Genomic DNA, 21721 nt, shown 5'->3' with positions numbered 1-21721 from the left:
CCAGGCAGGGCCTGGCTACAATACAAAGGGCAAGTAACGGTCTCAATGAAATGTCCTGTCTAAGCTTAGAAATCCTGCTAAGAAACAGATACTTCAAGCACAAATGTACTTCTTTAACACACACATATCTTATTCAATTTCCTCCAAGTAACTCAGAATTCAGTGCAAATCCATATAAGCATATCTGCTGAGTAATGTTCAGAGTTTTGTTCCAGTACATTTTTTCTCTGAAAATTATCCTAAGGAGACAAAACTGAAGACTATTTGTATAGAAGATTGACAATATTTATTTTCAGCCATTTATGTCCTGTATAATAAATAATTATTAAAGAATTCCAGAAGAGAAGCCAAGAAGGGAGAGGTGACTCCAGGGGAAAAGGACACATTAAAGATGACAGGATGTCAAGGCTGTAAGATGCCTATTATATCAAGCAGAAATATGACAAAAGCTATTTATTTATGAAATATTACCCAACGGGGATACGAAAAATTATTAGAGATGCACTTAGATAAAAAATTCTAAAGGCAATAGAGCAAGATAGAGGACAGACAACTGAAGACAGGCAGATGTTTGCTGAACTAGAGGATCAGAACAAGCTGTGAATAAGATGCCTAAAAGTTAAAACAACTTTGACTGTGTGGAAAAAGTAGAGGGTCATATTGACTCCTGGAGGAGGACAAGAGTTGAGGAATCCAGAATCCTCACTATGGAATGAGATAAATGCTAATAAACTAAATGCAAGGAAAAAAAAAAAAAAAAAGGGAGTAAATACAGACTCAAGGAGGAAAGAGGAAAAGGCAGTGAAGAGACCAGGACTTATGAAAAATGAGAATAAGCAGATATAAAATGAAAAAATAAAGAGACAAAATTGTCTTCAGAAAGAAAAAGACGAGACAGAAAAAATTTCAGATTTGTATGAAGAATTATGAGTGCAGGCTTCTTAGTCAAATGGAAGAAAAGAGTTAAACCAAAGAAGTGAAGGTTGAATCATGTGCCAGTTAGAAAATATCCATATCTAAGTGTCGTGGTTTAAGCCCAGGCCGTAAATCAGAACCACGAAGTCCACTTCCCCCCCCACCTTTCTTCCCTCTGCTTCTGGAGGGATGGGGAGGAGAATCGAAAGAATGCAACTCCCACGGGTTGAGATAAGAACAGTTTAATAACTAAGGTATAACACAAACCACTGCTGCTACCACTAATAGTAATAATGATAAAGGAAATAACAAGGAAGAGAATACAACCGCTCACCAACCGGTACCTCGCCCCCACCCCGCAGTGATCCAGCCCTTCCGGGCACTCTCAGTTCTACATCCTGGGCATGACGTGCTGTGGTATGGAATACCTCTTTGGCTAGTTTGGGTCAGGTGTCCTGTCCCTGCTTCCTCCCGGCCCCTCCTCCTCCCTGGCAGAGCATGAGACTCACAAAGTCCTTGGTCAGTCTAAACATCGGTGTTATCAGCTTTGTTCCCAGGCCGAAAGTCAAAAACACAGTGCTGCAACAGCTACTAAGAAGGAGAAAAACTGACTGCTACTGCTGAACCCAGGACACTAAGGCTTAAAAGAATCTCGAATGGAGCGTACTCACATGTCACTGTAAAACTACAGATCGTTTCTCAGTGGTAACTGGCTGCCCCCATGCACTTGCCCTGCAGTAAATGAGAATTAATTTTTATCTTCCCCATCAGTAAAAAGAAAAGAAAAGAAAAAAGGGTGTGAGAAAAGCATGAAGATAAATGGTTATTTTATGGTTAGGTTTCATGAGGTACATTTTGGGATCTTCCATTTACGAAGGACACACACTAGAAATAAAGATTGAATTTTACTTAGTGGTGAATGCCATTTTCAAATCAATGTTTTTACAGCTCTAATAGAGCTAAATAACTTCTAGGGCTGAACTCCATACATAAGGAGAGGGAAAGCAGGCAAGTGCAGACTAAAGGATGGAGAAGCCTCAGGGAAGGCAAAATGGAAAACCAGTAAAACCAGTGTGTTATTCCTAATGGAAATAATAACCTGAAAGGAACCAGTATCAGAGAAATAATGATATCTAATTTGGCATAAAATGTTTTGACACAGAGTAGCAACAAAAATACTGTATGCTATGCAAGACCATAAGAACGTAGTAATTTAACTCAAATTTCAAATTAATTGACCTCACTTGGAGTATTGTGTGCAGTTTTGGTGTCCTCAATATAAAAAGGACATGGAACTGTTGGAACAAGTCCAGAGGACGGCCACGAGGATGATCAGGGGACTGGAGCATCTCGCATATGAAGATAGGCTGAGAAAGTTGGGGCTGTTCAGCCTGGAGAAGAGAAGGCTGTGTGGAGACCTCATAGCTGCCTTCCAGTATCTGAAGGGGGCCTGTAAGGATGCTGGGGAGGGACTATTCATCAGGGACTGTAGTGACAGGACAAGGGGTAATGGGTTAAAACTTAAACAGGGGAAGTTTAGATTGGATATAAGGAAGAAATTCTTTCCTGTGAGGGTGGTGAGGCACTGGAATGGGTTGCCCAGGGAGGTTGTGAATGCTCCATCGTTGGCGGTGTTCAAGGCCAGGTTGGATGAGGCTTTGGGTGGCATGATTTAGTGTGGGGTGTCCCTGCCCATGGCAGGGGGGTTGGAACTAGATGATCTTAAGGTCCTTTCCAACCCTAACTATTCTATGATTCTATGATATGAGACATCTAAATGATGCAGAGAAGATGATTTAATTAATTCTCAAAAGGACATCTGAAAAAAGTATGAATTGAAAGTAGTATTTGTAGTATTAAGTATCTTTATATACAGATACATAAATGCTAAAAATTCAAAATGCACTATCTAAACTTTGCAAAATACGTCTCAATAATGGGAAAAAAGTCTTTATATAGATATGTTCTGTTTATACAGAAACACCTTATTATTAAATTACATATCATTCCTTTCTAATACTTATGACTAACTCATGCGGGAGAAAGAATGAAGTGGATCAACCAAATTAGTAAGTGAGGTAGTGAAATATAAATAAATAGTAGCCATGTCCTTAAGTTACATTCTGCATGTTATTACAACATTTAAAGACTGCAAATTTTGGACGTATCCACAAAAAAGCTTTCTCTAAGGATACTCAAATCCACATGTGGCTACATAAACTTGTTACTAGTCTTTCTTTTTCATTATCCATCTTCCTCGTTCCCTAACTGAAACCGAGCATATCATTTGTGAAGGTGGCACCCCTTTAAAAATAATAACTGTGGTGCTGGATAATACGGTAATGCAGATGCTAAAATTATAGTAGAGAAGATGTATTCTGATCCATTCACTCAATGCTGATTTTACAAGCAGTTGCTTGGTAAACAACCCTGATAAATTTATCAATGTGGATATTTCAAGCACTTTCCATATTTATTACCTTTCTTTATAATGTATCATCTACCAGGCTTAGTCTTTTTCAGGACAAAATACTTTGAATCTCAATTTTTATCTCCTGCACATCTATAATCTAACAACTTGATTTGATTTTGTTCTGAAAGAATCAAATTAATGAAATATTTTTAGAGTATGGGATTATAAGGATTCATCATGGAGGTCTTGTAAAAGTCTAATAACCCAGGGATACAATTTTTAACCAGTAGAGGTTAAATCATAACTTATAGCCAGACTGCTATAAACAGAGTGAAATTTGAAGCTGTGCAATCACAGGTTAGAAACACAAGACATTCTAAATGTGAGAACAAATTATTTAATAATGATGTTTATAAATTTTGAACTATTTTTAAACTGCAAAGTTGAAAAACAGATTTCTTTCTGTTTTTCAGAAATCTTTTGGCACTATGTTGGTAGTAAGTATATTAAATTGTTTAGATATTAAGCCCAAGACAAAACACCAAAATATTGCTAAAAATATTAATAAGGAAAGAGAAGGTTCTATAGGAAATATTTCACATTTCTAGAGTTTAAAAAAAAATGACAGTCCGAATATACTATTTGTAATTCTTTTTTTTTTTTCACCATTTGCATGGGTCAAGAATAAACACAAACTCTTCTTATTCTAATACATTTTTGTGTGTATGTATGCACAGAGGCACTTGTTAGCAATGCATGATAGTCATTTCATGCACCTTACAATATTTTGCAATGTATTTAAACTCAGCTTACTGAGTTTAAAACAGCTTGCCCGCATCTTTAAGGGTTTGCCCAAGTTTGTGCTATACACATGAACTTTCTGCCCAGACAACCCCACTGGATGCTGCAGAGACACAGGGACGGAGGCAGAAGCACTGTCACAGTCCCATCAGCTATTCTGCAGCTCAGCAGAGGGTCACAAGAGGGTGTGTCAACTTTACAGCTCAGAGCATAGTTGGCAGCTTGTGTGAGACCAGAGCAAGAACAAAACCAGGGGGTAGGCCATAATTCTCCTTTCTTTCTCCTCCCTTTCCTCTTTCCTTACTCCACATCTCAACATGCTGAAATTGAAAAAATAACAACCAAGTATGAAATAAGAGAAACTTGTTTGAGGAGAGGAGAAAAAGAGAATTGACAGACTTTCAAGGCAACCAAGGAGTATTTCCAAGCCTTTCACTCTTCCATTTAAAGTAATTTTTAAGGCCCTTTACACAGAATTCCTTTTATTGTTTTCCCACGAAGTGTTTCACACAAATTGGTATTTTCTTGTTAGATATTAATTACTTCAAGTAATTTAGCACATTTTTCCCAGTAGTCAGCTTAACTCATCATATCCATTTGTTTGACATACTGAAACACATCTAAACATTTATTTTCACTCTGAGTTTGCAAATATAACAACTATTTCTTCCCACACTCCCTTTTAGTTGTCTGGAAACAGTTTTGAAGAAGTAATTATGCATGAGTTCATGTGAATCCTATAAGACTTGTATGTGCTGGGAATTCAGGCTTACAGAAAAGCCCAGGTAACTTCCTGATCTCATCCTTTTCTGTAGAGCAGGTCTGATAACACAGCTGCCATCCCTCACAGTGACAGAGGTTTTTAGTTGATGTAGCTGAACAAAGGATGGACGTGACATTTTCCTTTCCTTGAGGACCAACAAAAAGCTTGGACAAAATGTACACCCCATATCAGCCTATTTTGCAAAGCTAAGTTGGATTAATAATATAAAGAATTTTTGTACCTGTTTCCACACAGGGAGAATTCCACACGACAGAAACAATCAGTCTCTCAAGATCTCCATTAAAATTGACTCCTTTTTTAATATGTCAAATAACAAAGGTCTACTTATATTCAGTGCTATGCTTGGCAGTCTGCATTGCAAAATGCAAATGCCACCGTTGGCTAATTTTACTGGAAGAACATGGCCAGTCTTACTGCAGAGCCAACTTTCCCCTCTTGGTACAAGAGGATTCAATACTGATTGTTATTCCAAGCTGTGCATAAGAGAGAAAATATTGTAGGAGTGGAAAGGGATCTGAGGAGAACTAATCATCTGGCCTACAAACCAGATTTTGGCAGTATGCACAGCTTAAACATTTATTACTCAGTCAAGCAGCCTAACAGATGCTGGAGTCTTAGGATCTGCTGCAATGTCCAAGGTAATTCTGGATACAAAACACATTTAATGGTCAAGAATTCTGCAGTGAAAGGCAACTACAATGAATGATAATGATAAACAGCACGCAATTTACCAGAAAATTATTTATTCTGCCTAAACCCCCGAGTTTTCAAAATCAAAGAACATTGGAGAGAAAAGTCCTGAAAATCTCGTAATTGAATGCTTTTCTATTTTGTTGAAGCCAGAACCAAAATGCCCTGGTTTTGGCTGGAATAGAGTTAACTTTCTTCCTAGTAGCTGGTGCAGTACTGTGGTTTGGCTTCAGTCTGAGAACAGTGTTGATAACACACTGATGTTTTAGTTGTTGCTGAGCAGCATTTACTCTGATCAAGGACTTTTCAGTCTCTCATGCTCTGACGATGAGGAGAGGCACAAGAAGCCGGGAGGAAGCAGAGACAGGACACCTGACCCAAACTAGCCAAGGGGATATTCCATACCACAGCACATCATGCCCAGTATAAAAACTGGGGGAGTTACCCAGAAGGGACTGATCACTGCTAGGGTTGGGCTGGGCATCTGTCAGCAGGTGATGAGCAATTGTGTCGTGCATAACTTGTGTTTATTCTTTGTTTGTTTTTTCTTCCCATTTCCCCTTTAATTTTGTAACTCTCTCCTTGTTATTTCCATTATTAGCATTAGTATTATACTGTGCTTTAGTTATTAAACTGTTCTTATCTCAGCCCACAGGTTTCACATTCTTTTGATTCTCCTCTTCATCCCACCTGGGGAAGAGGAAGAAGAGGTACAAGTAAGCAGCTGTGTGGTGCTGAGTTACCAGCTGGGTTTAAACCACTGGTAATAACCAGTTTAACCAGATATCATAGTTTGGCTTTACACACCTCAACATTGTGTTAATGATATTAAACAAGTAGTAGATCATACCCTTTTAGGATTTAGGAAGACTGAATCATGTCAGAGATCCATGCAGATGAACTTGTGGTTCTATACTGCAGAAGTACTTGAAGTGTTAGCTGAGAAAACTATATATACACAAAATACAAAATAACGGATGGCAAATAACAAAACCTAGTAGAATTCAAACACTAGTTCAAGCATTTTAGGCACAAATTAATATGCTGTATAACTCCTCTCCTCCCCCCCCCAAAAAAACGTATCTAAGTAATAATTCATGTTTCAAAAGGGTTAAAAAAAAAAAAAAAATGACATCTTTATGAAAGTCTGTAGTATTTATGGTCTACATTTACCTCTGAAAACAGGAATTCTGCCTTTTTTTTTTTTTTTTTTTTTTACAGAAACATTTGAAAATTCTATTGAAAATGCTTACGATAAGACAATCCAAGTCTGGAAGAGTACCTACAATTATATCAGAAGTTTGTTTTATTTCAGATTTGCCAGAATTTCTTTTTCCATCCAAATTCTGTTGCATTTAATAATCAGTTGAACTTGGATAAACTTTCCAGGCCAAAATATATTTGCAAATATTCAGCTTGAGAATATGGCATTATAACATTTTTGTGCTGCATCATTTTCAGGCAGATTGCTTTAAATCTACATTAATCATAGAACCATAGAATCATAGAATAGTTAGTGTTGCAGAGGACCTTAAAATCATCTAGTTCCAACCCCCTGCCATGGGCACCCTAGACCATGTCACCCAAGGCTCTGTCCAGCTGAACACTGCCAGCTTACTACAGCTGGTACCTTCAAAATAGCATGTACCTAACCAATTCCATCTTCCAAGGAAGGATAAATTAACCCGTGTACCTTTCCTTACCCTAACTTATTATCTTAAATTTTGATCATTTAAGATAAAAGTAATGGTAAACTTGATTTTGGGTGAATATGCTAGACCATTTATCCAATAAAACTAATGTAATCCCAATACCAAAATACAAGTAACTCCTCATGATGGAGGATACTGTTCAAGTTGTTTGGCCTTCTGAACTCTGACAGAAATAGGCTTTTTCACCAGGTTAGAAAAGGTGTTTCTTTTTGTTGCTTATTTGAAAAGATTTTCATTCAGAGAGCTTTAGTAAGCTACTTGGTGGGGGGAAGGGGAGGAATGGGAGGGGAATCATAACTGTCAGAACATAAAAACTGATACTGACTCTATAGTTCTTTGTTTAAGTTTCTGCATCAGTATTTTCCTTCCAGGTTCAACACTGAACCAACCAGGCAGTTCTTAGGGACATAGCTGCAACTAATATTTGCTTTATTCTTACCCCAAGCCATAGTTTGGTATTTAAAACAGGCTGGCACTGAAAATTCACTTCAAGGTTCACTTCACTCATTACATGTTTTCACAAATAACTCTCTGATTAAAATCGTGGTAAATAGTTTAAAATGCAATTAGAAGAAAAAGGTATCTTACATGCTATCTGCATAACACGTATTTAATGATATAATCCAATTTCTGTTTCCAAATTGAGATGCGTGAACACACACACAAAACCAGAATTGAAACAATCATTTTTCGATCTCAGCTGTAGTAAAACTGCATTATTTATTCCTTAGAAGAAACCATGAGAAAAATAGTTCTGAATAGTTTCAGTTTCTCAACTGAAATATATATATTATATTTATATAAATATATAAAAATATATAAATATATATAATTTAATATATATATTGCAAAATATAGCAATAACATTAAAGTATTTTGAACCAAGGAGTTTAATTAATAAAACTGTCTTGTTTGTCTGTTGTTCTTATTTAAACTGTGTTCAAAAAAGCACAACAAAAATTTAGTGCTCCTTTAGTCTTCTAAGGACTGCTGATGTAGCACACCAAAATATTTATTTGGATTGCACAACACTTTATCAATATGTTGATTCCTGAATAAATCTTATTTATTATCCACACATAATAAATTACATAAATTGAATAAATGGCAATACATTTTTTGCAGCTGGTTTTTATTGGGGAGGGGGTTGGAGGTGGAATATTCTTTTTCCCATGGTTTCATTTCCCAGCATTTCTAACATTCTTCCCAAAGAATATTTCTTCTTTTCAAGCTTATAGCCAAGAGTACCCAAGGTATGAAGAAATAGTTCAATAATACAAAAATTCCAAGGAGATAATATCCCAGTCAAGATAAAGATCATTGCATCATCAAAACATAATTTTTTCAAGTTATTCCTGAAAGTTTTGGTTGCCAGTACTAGCACTATTATGCCAAAATACTTTATCGATAACTGAAAATTTACATATATAATGCTCTACTACAAAGGTAAAATTGATGTCTACTACCAAACTTGCTATCAAGAAATAAATCTTAGACTATTTTTAAGGAGCATCAACATTTTGACTTCAATCCCAATAAAAGGAAAGTATGAACAAAAAATATGTATACTTTATGATTATTAAGCTATACAAACCATCAACTAATTGTAACTATTTATCATTGGTTTATTGGGTTCTGAGCAGGAGAAGCCTTTTTTTCTTGCTGGTAGTTGCCCAAACATATTCAAAGTGATGTCATCATATTCACGACACCTTACTGTCAACACGACACTTTAATCAGCTCTTCAACGCTGACCAAGTAGTAACAAATGGAAGCAGTATTTCAATTTCTGATTTAGAGGAAGTTAATAAAGAGTAGCCACATGCACAAAAAGCAATCCCTGTCTGTGCACTTTGCCTAACACCTTTCCTAAAACTGCAACACCAGCACAGACTTAGACCTAGAAGAAGCACTGCAGCAGATGGAGCTTTATGCATCCCACAGGGGAAGGGCAATGCGTGGTGGTATCCACTATGCAGTTAACCTCACTTGCCTTGTGCACTTCCCATCTTCTGCTTAGGGACAAGCAGGGTACAGTTTTAACAGGAATTTAGAAATAACACTTCTGTTATTACTAATGGGAGATTCATTACTAATTCCCAGTGCATGTGGTAGAAGGATGACCTGAGGGTTTGTTCTGTTTTCATCAGCAGATTGATTTTATTTCAAAATCTAAGTGGGACTCAGAAAATACTGAATTAAAAGCCTGATTTGGGTCTATTTTATTGGGAATGCCCTCTCCTGTGGTGGGCCTGTAATCCTCAGAAACAGGCAAATGAATTAACTCCCTAGACTTTTCCCTGTTTCTACTTGGTTTTGGTACCAGATACAGGGAAAAGCAAAAATAACTTTCATAATATTTCTTTCTGCAGTCTAGTAAGCCGCAAAGTAATAACCTGGATATAATGAATGGATATTTTGTAATGATGAATCATGTATTTCTATGGTGAAATAAAAGGGTCTATTTCACAAGAAGCTCATCACTATATTTCAAAATAAGCAAGTCACTTTGCATGGGGGAAGCCAAAGAACATTGTTTCATAGCCCATACAGTTAATTAGGTTGAAATAGGTAAGGCATCATTAGAGAATTACTGGCTAAACCACTTTCAAAGGGCTAAATAGAGAGTGGATCCACACATTCATGATTTCATGAGACAGAAATTTGATATTTGATTCAGATTTTAAAAAACTGAAATAATAACTGCAATAAAAATGAAACCTGAATAGGGAAGAAAGACTGTCATGGATAACATATTGGTTAAGAGTCACTGATTCTCAAATTCCCAGCTTCATACAGAAAAAAGCATAAAACAAAACAAAACAAAAACCAAACACAACAGAGTGTGATTAACAGATCCAAATGAAATAATCAGATTTAGGAATGCATGTGATGCTGACTGTAATTGTCCCTCTCCCCTAGAGACAGCAACCTGCTACTGCAAGAGGCAAGTGAAAACCAGTCTCAAGGAAGCATTGACAAGTCAAATATCTTCAATGAAACCTGTTCTGTGAGATCCAAAAAGCAATTCTTTGTTTCTTTTGGCATCCTACAAAAATATACAATAAGAAGGGAAAAACATTCCAAGACGTAATTCAGCCAAAAAAAAACCAAAACAAAACAAAAAAAACCTGGCTTCCAAGCACTAGAAGTTGTAAACTGTGTCTCATCCACTGTTTCTCAGAAGGATTTGTTGTAATATCTGTTTTGTAAATGTTCCCTATCAGACTGTGATGTAGACAAGGAATTGCAGATTTATTGCAAACTATTTTCAAAGTGTACAACTGTTCACTACTATAGTGGCCACTGTCAAGATGTGACAGGTTAGCTCATGTGAACAGGAAGTAAAATGACAAAGGGTTCAAGTTACCTTATCTGCTCTTCTAGAGTTATAAAAATTGCTTGCAGATAATTATTACTTGTGAAAATAAAATTAAACTCTAATTGCTCTCTGTGTTTCAGATGACACATCAACTTTGTTAGCGTAAAATAAAACCTGGTGAAAATTTTATGTTTATTGCTATGAAATCTGTGATTTTTAAACATTCTCAAGCTGTTATCTCTGAAAACACCATCTGTAAAAGTTACTGAGCCCCCCAACAAGATGATTTTGCTGAATTAGTCTTCTTGGTAATTTTGCAGGCTTCCATGTGTCTAGTAAATAATATGATAGCCACACACAAAGAATCATGAGTTTCTTATGAACAATGTATGTTGTACATACAGTTACCTCTCCCAAAAAGATTTACATTTCTGCTATTTTTATTAGATACTAAAGTTGTACCTTTCCTATGGAAGTCATAGCCTGTCTTAATTTTTAGGTTAATGATCTGTAAAGTAACATTACCTAGCATGTATTTTTAAGAGACACAGGAATACCATCTAAAATGGTATAAATTCAACATAACTTCAAACATTTTACATACTGTTATAATGGCAAACTTATATCAAACTTCACATGGTTAAACAGGGGAAGTTTAGATTGGATATAAGGAAGAAATTCTTTACTGTTAGGGTGGTGAAGCACTGGAATGGGTTGCCCAGGGAGGTTGTGAATGCTCCGTCCCTGGCGGTGTTCAAGGCCAGGTTGGATGAGGCCTTGAGTGGAATGGTTTAGTGTGAGGTGTCCCTGCCCATGGCAGAAGGGGTGCAACTAGATGATCTTAAGGTCCTTTCCAAACCTAACAATTCTATGATTCTATGGTGTTTAAAAATATGCTAATAATTTGAGGCAAGTTTTTATAACATTTTAAGAGTGAAGTATCAACTCTCTTCAAACAAAAGCAAAGGAAATGGCCTGTGTATTCCCTATAATCCTGCAATTAAGGTGCACTTTACCACTTATTAAAGCCAGAATCCCAGAATAATCTCCAGGTCTGTCAGTCAACCACACCACATAAGAATATGAGCTACTATGATTCTTTCCCCCATCATACTGACATTTCCATTTTCATCCCTGTGTCATTTATATAAGCTGCAGACAACTGTGGTCATGAATTTTAAAGAGCTCAGGTCATATTAGGGTCTCTTTCCGCTTGATGAGATTTTGAAAGAGGAGAAGGGCTGCATACTTGAAATTAGGACCCTAAATAAATAAATAATACCTCACCACCCCCAACTTCAAAATACAGATCCTATTTATGTTTTCTTCCCCCATTTAAAAAACACAGAGCCATATGGAATGATGAAAAGTCTTATCATTGGGTAATGATTTTTTCTTGATGATGGGTACAGAAAAAGGAAGTTATTTTCACCCTGAGAGATAATGTAAATACTTAATTTTGAAACACAATTAAAGAATCCTCAGCAGTAAATGCATATATATATTAATTTTTGACATAGTTTAAAAAGAATTTATTCAAATTCTCTGCTAAAATGCATTACTGAAATTCTAGAAATGCACTGCATGCAATATAAGTGCTACCATCTCACAGGGCATGTTACTTGCCTAAACTGCATATGCCTTTGGGACACTCAAAAATGTTTTCAGTACTCATCTGTGCCTAAAGCCAAAACCATGTAAAGAAGAGCTGTCAAGAACTGTTTGCACTAAATGAGAACACAGCATAGAGAAAAAATGGATTAAAAAATCAGAACATGTAATAGTTTCAACCTTCAGTTCAATTTTTGAATCTCAGAGCCAATCCTAATGGATAACTTCAACTACAGCTCCCTACTTATTCATAAGATCAGTCATATGCCTAGAAAACCACATCTCTGATGTACTACTGAATAATAAGCTTAGTATTAAAATAGAATCACTTTGTTCACATGCTACTTACAGCCTTCATAAATATCTGTTGGTATGTGGACTGCTGCATGTTGGTAAGATGTTTGCCGTCGGAAAACAGGATCTTCTTCAAATACTGGTCTGATTCTCTGGCTGCCAGATTCAGTGTCATTCTTTTCAGGCTTTTTAAAGAAAGACATGTAAAGGGCAAAATATTACAAAGTATGCTAAAAACAATTCCATTCACATTTGTTTCTTTTTATATAAAAGGTTCAAGGCCTTTCTTTTGTAGCTAACATTTTGCATTGTGTATAAACACACGTTTGTTCCATGTCCAGAAATATTGGTGTATACTTTAAAGTATGAGTTACCCAATGCAACTCAGTGAAATTAAGAGCTGCAAAAGAAAAATATCAGCCTAAAACCTTAAGCAATGTGAGTGCATGGAATTTTTCCACCAATAATGCAAGGTAAATACATTATTTTTATTATGTGTAATAACTTGTACCAAATCTTAAATATAAATCCTGTGTATCTTTTCTCCTGCAAATAATAAATTGCAAATCTTAAAATGATACCATTAATATATATTTCATAAATGGATTTTTGAGAAACAGTGGTGCACATCCAGACAAAGAAAGGAAATTAAGGCTTCTTAGAACTTCTGACTGAAACAGGTTTTGTTCACTAGTTTTAATAATAAATCTCAATAAAATCTCATCTACTCTCCTACCCAGCTGCCTAGGTAGAAAGGTTCCCAAACACAGCTGCTCACCTCCACTTGCCTGCCTTGAGTTCCCATCCTCGCTCACCTATCTGCACCCCAGCTTCTTGATTCCTTCCAATTCACTCAGTCATTTGGATTAGTTTTTAACTAATAAAAAACCCTCTACTTTTAAAAGTAGAGGGTTTGCTAACTCAGCTACAAAAATTGCATGGAAACCAAGGAGGTCATGAAGACCGAACAAAGGGGAGATGGTAATGTCTTTACCTGGTTCAGAAGCAGCTGGAACATGCAAGAGTTCCCATGGCATGAGTAGAGACAGACACTTAAATCAACAGTGAATCTACTATGATACCAAATGATTACACATTACACCAGCAACTGTATGCAACTATAAGGATATTTTTAATACTAGAGTCATTGGTTACTGAAAATGTGCTCTGCTAAAAAAATAGTGCTGACAAAGAAGCACCTGTCTGGTCAGTCAGGCATGTGTGTGCTGAGGCTATTCTTTGTACATTACCATCTGTTTCATCACAGAGTTACAGCCAAATACTATATTAGGTATAGGATCAGATGTTGCCTAAAGTAAGCAGCAGTCTAAGATGTGTTTCAAGGAGGTGGTTTCCTTTGCAACCACAAAGGGCAGAACTCATCTAACCAGTGACATCCACTGATTTCAACAACATAGCAGTGTTGAACTCATCACCCCAGGCTGCCTTCATAGTCAATGAAGAAAAAAGGGGCATTTTTAGACTGCAGTTCATCTTGTCTTAATTAGACATGAGTCATACCTTAGAAGTGCCTCCTACTTTCCATTGACTATAAAGCTAGCCCTGGGGCAAGTTGCCTAAATGTAGAAGACTGCAACACAACTGCAGAATTAGGTGAGATGAATCTCTGGAAGAATAGAAGGTGGAGGATAATTCTGACTATTTTTATGCAGCAAAACTACTGTATCTTATGCTAAGAAGTTAAATTTGTTACTTAGTACTTAAGTCCACTCTGGTTGATGAGACAGAGGGGGAAGCATAACCCTTAATACTGAAATTAAGGGATGATTTTTTACAAAAGCAAATCTATTAGCAGGTAATATCCAGGTATATCATGGTATGAAATAATCTAAATTGCTAAAATGTGTAAATTACCTAAAAAACCACTATTTTTTGGAACGCCTAAGACTACATGTTGCCTTTTACTTTCATGTGTGTGGTATTATATTCATTACTAGTTCTAATGGACATGATGACCTCTGTTATGGAAGAGGACTTTTGAATATCATACTTTTGCATTTAGATGTTTCTAAGAGAATAATGTTTTGGGTTTGGAAAGTGGATTAGAAAAGCAACAAATACTTGTACAACACAGCCTGAAATGTTTTGATCCAGTATGCCACTCTCTTAAATCTATCAGAAAGGAAAATCATCCCAGGGTCTGGCTGGGATGAAGTTACTTTTCCACACAGCAGCCCTCAAATTGTATTGGTAGCTATAAAGGTGTTGATAGCACACCAATGTTTCGGCTGCTGCTGAGCAGTGCTTCACAACATTCTCCCCAATAGGCTGAGGGTGGGCAAGAGGCTGGGAGGGGACACAGCCAGGATAGCTGACCCAAACTGTCCTAAAGAGATATTCCATACCATATGATATCCGCCTGTTATTCTTCCTACCAATATTCCATGATATCAGTCAGTCAGCTGATCGGAGCTAGCCCAGCTAGAGCCGGAGCCGGCACGCTGCAGAGACCACGAGGGTCAGAAGAGATTAGGAAAATCAGAGGGAACAGCGCAGAGACATCGCGATTCCCGACATCTCCCGATCCCCGAAGCCCCAGCAGCCCTTGCGAGAGAGCGGCTGACGTGGCAGGGGGCGTTCCCGCGGTAACGGCGACCGCACCCCTGCCCCTTGCCTTGAAAGAGCCTTTGGGAGGGCAGCGACCGGTCACTGCCCACCGGGCGCAGGGAGGAACAAGCAGGTCGTGTTGTGGACTCTGTTGCTGGTGTCCCAGACTGCTGATCAATATGGTCGCCTCCAGAAGGAGAGCCTGCAGTAAGGAGACTGTAGCAACTCAGAGACCCTGCCCCAAACCGTGGCTGTTCAGGTCTCTGGCTGCAGGGAGTGCCAGAGCCTGCTGCTGCCGAGGGAGGGAGGCCAGCATTCCACCTGTGTGAGGTGTGAGCAGGTAGAAGATCTGCTTAGATTGGTGGCAGAACTTAAGGAGGAGGTCGAGACGCTGAGGACCATCAGGGACTGTGAAAGGGAGATCGACTGGTGGAGTAACTCCCTGGCGTGCCAGCAGGAACGGTTCCAGGGAGATACCCCCCACAAGGGGATGGACCCCCTGTCCTCTCAGACAGAGGGGGATGACCCGAGACAGCCCCTGCCCTGTAGCTGTCGTGCAGAGGTAAGGGACCAAAAAGACGATGAGGGCTGGAAGCGAGTTCCAGTTCGGAACCGTGGGCAACCTTCCTCCCTTCCTGCCCTGCTTCCCCAGGTGCCCCTCTGTAATAGGTTTGAGGCCCTGGATCTTGATGGAGAGGTAAGTGAGGATGTGGTGCAAGGCCACACTACAAGGTCACATAGGAAAAGGCGGTCGACTTCGCACCTCAAGACTGCCTCTGACAAGAAAGAAAGAAAAATCATTGTTGTAGGCGATTCCCTTCTGAGAGGAACAGAGGGCCCGATATGCAGAGTTGACCCTCATCATAGGGAAGTGTGTAGTTTGCCTGGAGCCCGGATCAGGGATATCACCAGGGCGCTCCCCAGCCTGGTGCACACGACAGACTACTACCCGCTGCTGGTCTTCCAGACAGGTGGGGGGGAAGCTGCTTCCCGCAGTCTGAGGGGGATGAAGAAAGACTACAGGGCCTTGGGGCGGATGGTGAAAGAGTCTGGGGCTCAAGTGATCTTCTCCTCACTTCTTCCATCTTCCGGTGATGATGTGGGACTGAATGGGAAAATTCAGTCTGTAAATGATTGGCTACGAGACTGGTGCTTTAGGCAGGGCTTTGGGTTCTTTGATAACAGCTGGTTTTATAAGGCTCCAGTCCGGATGATGGCACGTGGAAAAGGTTTATCTCACAGAGGCAAAAGGATGCTGGGGCATGAATTAGCAGGGCTCATTTGGAGAGCTTTAAACTAGATTCGAAGGGGGATGGGGTTGTAACTGGGCTTGCCCCAGTGGGGCAGCACTCTAGGATTGATGAAGACTGGGAGGCCTCCTATAATCCTAGGGTGAAATTGGTGAGCTCAGCTCCCTCCTTGAAATGCCTGTACACCAATGCGTGCAGCATGGGAAATAAGCAGGAGGAGTTGGAGACCTGTGTTAAGTCAGGAGATTATGATCTGGTGGCAATTACAGAGACGTGGTGGGACAGCTCACATGACTGGAATATACTCATGGAGGGCTATGTCCTTTTCAGGAAAGACAGGCCAGCCAGGCGGGGTGGTGGGGTTGCTCTTTATGTGCGAGAGCAGCTGCAATGTACTGAGTTCTGTCCAGGGACAGGGGACGAGCGAGTTGAGAGTCTGTGGGTGAGAATTAAGGGGCAGGCTGGCAGGGGCGATACTGTTGTGGGTGTCTGTTACAGGCCACCAGATCAGGGTGAGGAAGTTGACGAGGCCTTCTACAAGCAGCTGAGAGCGGCCTCACAGTCACAGGCCGTGGTCGTCGTGGGGGATTTTAACTTCCCTGATGTTTGCTGGAAGGACTACTCAGCAACCCAGCCACAGTCCAGGAGGTTCCTCCAGTGTATGGATGATAACTTCCTCAACCAAATGGTGGATCAGCCAACCAGGAGAGGAGCCCTGCTGGATCTCATCCTCACTAACAAGGAGGGTCTGGTCGAGGCAGTAAAGGTTGAGGGCTGCCTTGGTTGCAGCGACCACGAGATGGTGGAATTCAGGATCTTGTGTGGTAGGACCAGTACAATAGCAAGTAGAATTGCAACCCTGGACTTTAGCAGGGCAAACTTTGGCCTTTTCAAGCAATTGCTAGGGGAAATCCCATGGGCAAGGCTGCTTGAAGGTAAAGGGGCCCAAGATAGTTGGTTGGCATTCAAGGATTGCTTATTCCAAGCTCAAGAGCTGAGCATCCCGACACGTAGGAAGTCAAGGAAGAGGGCCAGGAGACCTGCGTGGCTGAATAAGGAACTGCTGGGTATGCTCAAGTGGAAGAGGAGAGTTTATAGGTCATGGAAGGAGGGGCTGGCCACTTGGGAGGAATATAAGGCTGCTGCTAGAGGATGTAGGAAGGCAGCTAGGATGGCTAAGGCCTCCTTAGAATTAAATCTGGCCAGAGGGGTCAAGGACAACAGAAAGAGCTTTTTCAAATACATAGCTGATAAAACTAACACCAGAGGCAAGGTTGGCCCACTGGTGAATGGGATGGGTGCCCTGGTGACAGAAGATACAGAGATGGCAGAGTTATTGAATGCCTTCTTTGTGTCAGTCTACTCTGCCGGAGGCAGTCCTGAAGAGCCCTGTACTCCTGAGACCTCAGATGAAGTTAGGTCACTGGAGCGGTTTGCCTTAGTCCATGAGGAATGGGTTAGGGACCAGTTGAGCAATCTGGACATCCATAAATCCATGGGTCCAGATGGGATGCACCCGCGGGTGCTGAGGGAACTGGCGGAAGTCATTGCTAGACCACTCTCCATCATCTTCACCAAGTCTTGGGAAATGGGAGAGGTGCCTGAGGACTGGAGGAAAGCAAATGTCACTCCAGTCTTCAAAAAGGGCAAGAAGGAGGACCCGGGTAACTATAGACCGGTCAGCCTCACCTCCATCCCTGGGAAAGTGATGGAACACCTTATCCTTGATGCCATCTTAAGGCATGTCAAGGATAAGAGGGTTATGAGGGGCAGTCAACATGGCTTTACCAAGGGGAAGTCATGCTTGACCAACCTCCTAGCCTTTTATGAGGAAATAACATGGTGGATGGATGATGGCAGAGCGGTGGATGTGGTCTACCTTGACTTCAGCAAAGCATTTGACACAGTCTCCCACAGCATCCTCATAGCTAAATTGAGGAAGTGCGGCCTGGATGATCAGGTAGTGAGGTGGACTGCAAACTGGCTGAAGGAGAGAAGCCAGAGAGTTGTAGTCTATGGGGCGGAGTCCAGTTGGAGGCCTGTATCTAGTGGAGTGCCTCAAGGGTCAGTACTGGGACCAGTATTATTTAATATATTCATCAATGATTTAGATGAGGGAATTGAGTGTACTGTCAGCAAGTTTCCTGATGACACTAAGCTGGGAGGAGTGGCTGACACGCCAGAAGGCTGTGCTGCCATCCAGCGGGACCTGGACAGGCTGGAGAGTTGGGCAGGGAGAAACTTGATGAAATATAACAAGGGAAAGTGTAGAGTCCTGCATCTGGGCAGGAACAACCCCAGGTTCCAGTATAGGTTGGGGAACGACCTGTTAGAGAGCAGTGGAGGGGAGAGGGACCTGGGGGTCCTAGTGGATGGCAGGATGACCATGAGCCAACACTGTGCCCTTGTGGCCAAGAAGGCCAATGGCATCCTGGGGTGTATTAGAAGGGGGGTGGTCAGTAGGTCGAGAGAGGTCCTCCTTCCCCTCTACTCTGCCCTGGTGAGACCGCATCTGGAATATTGTGTCCAGTTCTGGGCCCCTCAGTTCAAGAAGGACAGGGACCTGCTGGAGAGAGTCCAGCGCAGGGCGACAAAGATGATTAAGGGAGTGGAGCATCTCCCTTATGAGGAAAGGCTGAGGGAGCTGGGTCTCTATAGTTTGGAGAAGAGGAGACTGCGGGGGGACCTTATTAGTGTATATAAATATATAAAGGGGGAGTGTCATGAGGATGGAGCCAGGCTCTTCTCAATGGCTAACAATGATAAGACAAGGGGTAATGGGTATAAACTGGAACACAAGAGGTTCCACTTAAACTTGAGAAGAAACTTCTTCTCAGTGAGGGTGACGGAACACTGGAACAGGCTGCCCAGGGAGGTTGTGGAGTCTCCTTCTCTGGAGACATTCAAAACCCGCCTGGACACATTCCTGTGTAACCTTATCTAGGTGTTCCTGCTCTGGCAGGGGGATTGGACTAGATGATCTTTTGAGGTCCCTTCCAATCTCTAACATACTGTGATACTGTGATACTGTGATATCAGAACAAAACCATGAATATCTCTTCTCAGTCTCATTGATGCAGGGCAGTGGATCTACACAAATTGCATAGAGTAATGTAAAAGCTTTTGCATCCCTATTGTTGACTTTTCCTGGGAGTATTTTGTGACATTCAAAGCAGATATTGAAACAATGAAGCTATCTGCCCTCGGAATCCCAGTGATATGTCAAATGACAAAATTTTTTCATAGTTCTAAAATTTCCTTCACATAAGGTACCTGAGCTAGTTCTGCACACAACAGGAAAGTATCAGGATTACAGGCAGAGTAGTGTTGCACTCACTTGGTCCACTACCTACTGACCAGCAAGATTAAGTCTGTGCCAAGCCTTATACATCCAATGTTCATGGTGGATCCTTCTATATAAAGTGAAAACTATTTACTTTTCATTTATCAAATTCATTAATTTCAAGTAAGTTACATCTAAGTTAAAAAAAATGAATATATATATATTAAAAAACAACACCTCAATTTTATTATTCATTTTAGTCTGGAATTTCCATCAAAAGCCTGACAGATTGTGGCATCGCTTGGTGTAGTTTTAATATCAAGTTAAACTTTCTTTCTAGAAAGTAGCAAAACACATATTTTCAATCAAAGTAATCCAGCATGTGAATACAATTAAAATCCAACTCCAACTGATATCTCTCTCAAGTCAGGAGCTGAAATGCAATCAATACTGGCACAGGAAAATCCCACTGGACATACTGGCTGAAGATTAATTTTCTATCTATTCAAACCTGGCCTTCACTTATTGAATTACATTGTTACCTACCACTGACAGTCAGCAAAATAACTCACTCACTTCTCTGCAATGAATCTCCAGGCCAATTTCTCCCTCCCAAGTGAGGCAGATAGAATCAATTTCTCTCTTCAGTTCACATTTGTTCCATTTTAAGACTTTTTGTTTTAAAATAAATAAAATACTTCTTTCAGGTGCCTACCATTCACCATCAGAATAAAGGGAAATTGATATAGCAGCTAAACTTTGGATAAAGTGGGTTCTTCTGTAGCTGTTCTTTGTCATCTTGGCTACTTCACTTTTGGCATGATCTAAAATAAACTGGAGGTTGCTTTCTGGTTTTTGTAAGCCAAATACATGGCAGAAATAATGCAACGTGTCTCTTAAGAGCTTTGTAAACAAATTAATATATCTACATGAGGTAAGTGGAAGCTTTCTACCAATAACTATCACTGAAAGATGTATAAAGAGAAGGAAACAACCATTAAAATGAAATGAAACAAGGTCATTTCAAGAATCTCTGTCATAGTTTAGCTGCCAATTTCACTGCAGCCAAACATATCCCAATTCCTTTCCACAGCATTCACTTATTTTTCACCATCACAGCCACGGGAAAATGAGTGGATTTTGTATCTCTACCAGTAAATATTCAGTTAGCTGAAAAGCACTGGTTACTGTAGAAATGGGAAATATTTTCCCACAAATATAGAACTTATTGGGTGTTGCTTATTGCAAATGTTGAAAACTGGACATCAGAAACATAATATTAATTAAAAAAATACCATCAATGAAACACACAAACTCCATGACCAAACTGAAACAATCTTCAGGGATTTTCTGAAGCTAGACTCTCTGCAGGAACAATGTAGAAGTCTCTCAAAGCATCAGAATAAGTTTAGCATAAGGACAAAAGAATAAAAGGTAGATTTCTTTTAATTCCTGAACTGATACCCAGCAAGAAACAATGGCACCTGCCTAATTTCATGCCTATGCAAAATAGAAAGGAATTGGTTGCTAGTTTTCTCCATTGTCCTAATACCTAGGGACTATGTTTTGCATGAAACCATGCTGTCCCTATCAATGCCGTTTTAGAGAATGACGGTGGAGTCTCACTCCCTATGGTTCTTTTAGCATAATGCAGGTCTACTCTGTACAAATGAACACTATCGTGCACAAAATAAGCATGGAATTTTTCCTACACTCAGTTCCTTACTCAAAATCAGTGTTGCTGTTTTGTTGGGGTTTTTCCCTCCCTGAGGAAAGTAATACAGTAGAACTACATACAGAGCCCCTCCAACACTGCTTGTGGCCCCATTAAAAAGTTACAGCTGGACCCGACAGCAAGAGTAAAATGAGATGTCGCTTGAAGCAGACAGCTCAGCAATACGCCTGCAGCAAGCAAAGGACGGAACAGCTCTTCTAAGGACAAGATAGAGGGAAGTTAATTTTGAAGAGGCAGCTAAAATGCATTCCTAATATCCATAGCACTTTCACAGCAGTTTAGATAATGTCATGAGTGCACTGCCTTCTGACACCTTCTTTTATTTCCTTTTCGATAGATGTGA

The 21721-nt window shown here is 39.9% G+C and overlaps 1 protein-coding gene across 5 annotated transcripts in view; it reads right to left on the bottom strand.

The window, feature by feature from the left end:
- Positions 1 to 21721, bottom strand: part of CACNA2D1 (calcium voltage-gated channel auxiliary subunit alpha2delta 1) — a gene marked incomplete at both ends in the record, with an annotated part of 399650 nt that overhangs the window by 152891 nt on the left and 225038 nt on the right. For all 5 annotated transcript variants that reach the window (XM_080618635.1, XM_080618636.1, XM_080618637.1 and 2 more), the window contains one exon: positions 12598 to 12727. In XM_080618635.1, the coding sequence (XP_080474761.1) occupies positions 12598 to 12727 (130 nt within the window). The remainder of the gene's footprint in view (positions 1 to 12597; positions 12728 to 21721) is intronic.

This window comes from Psittacula echo (assembly GCF_963264785.1).
Source record: "Psittacula echo genome assembly, chromosome: 1".
In the NCBI taxonomy this organism is placed as follows: domain Eukaryota; kingdom Metazoa; phylum Chordata; class Aves; order Psittaciformes; family Psittacidae; genus Psittacula; species Psittacula echo.
The sequence above is the reverse complement of the archived record's forward strand: the minus strand, read 5'-3'. Positions and strand labels throughout refer to the sequence as shown.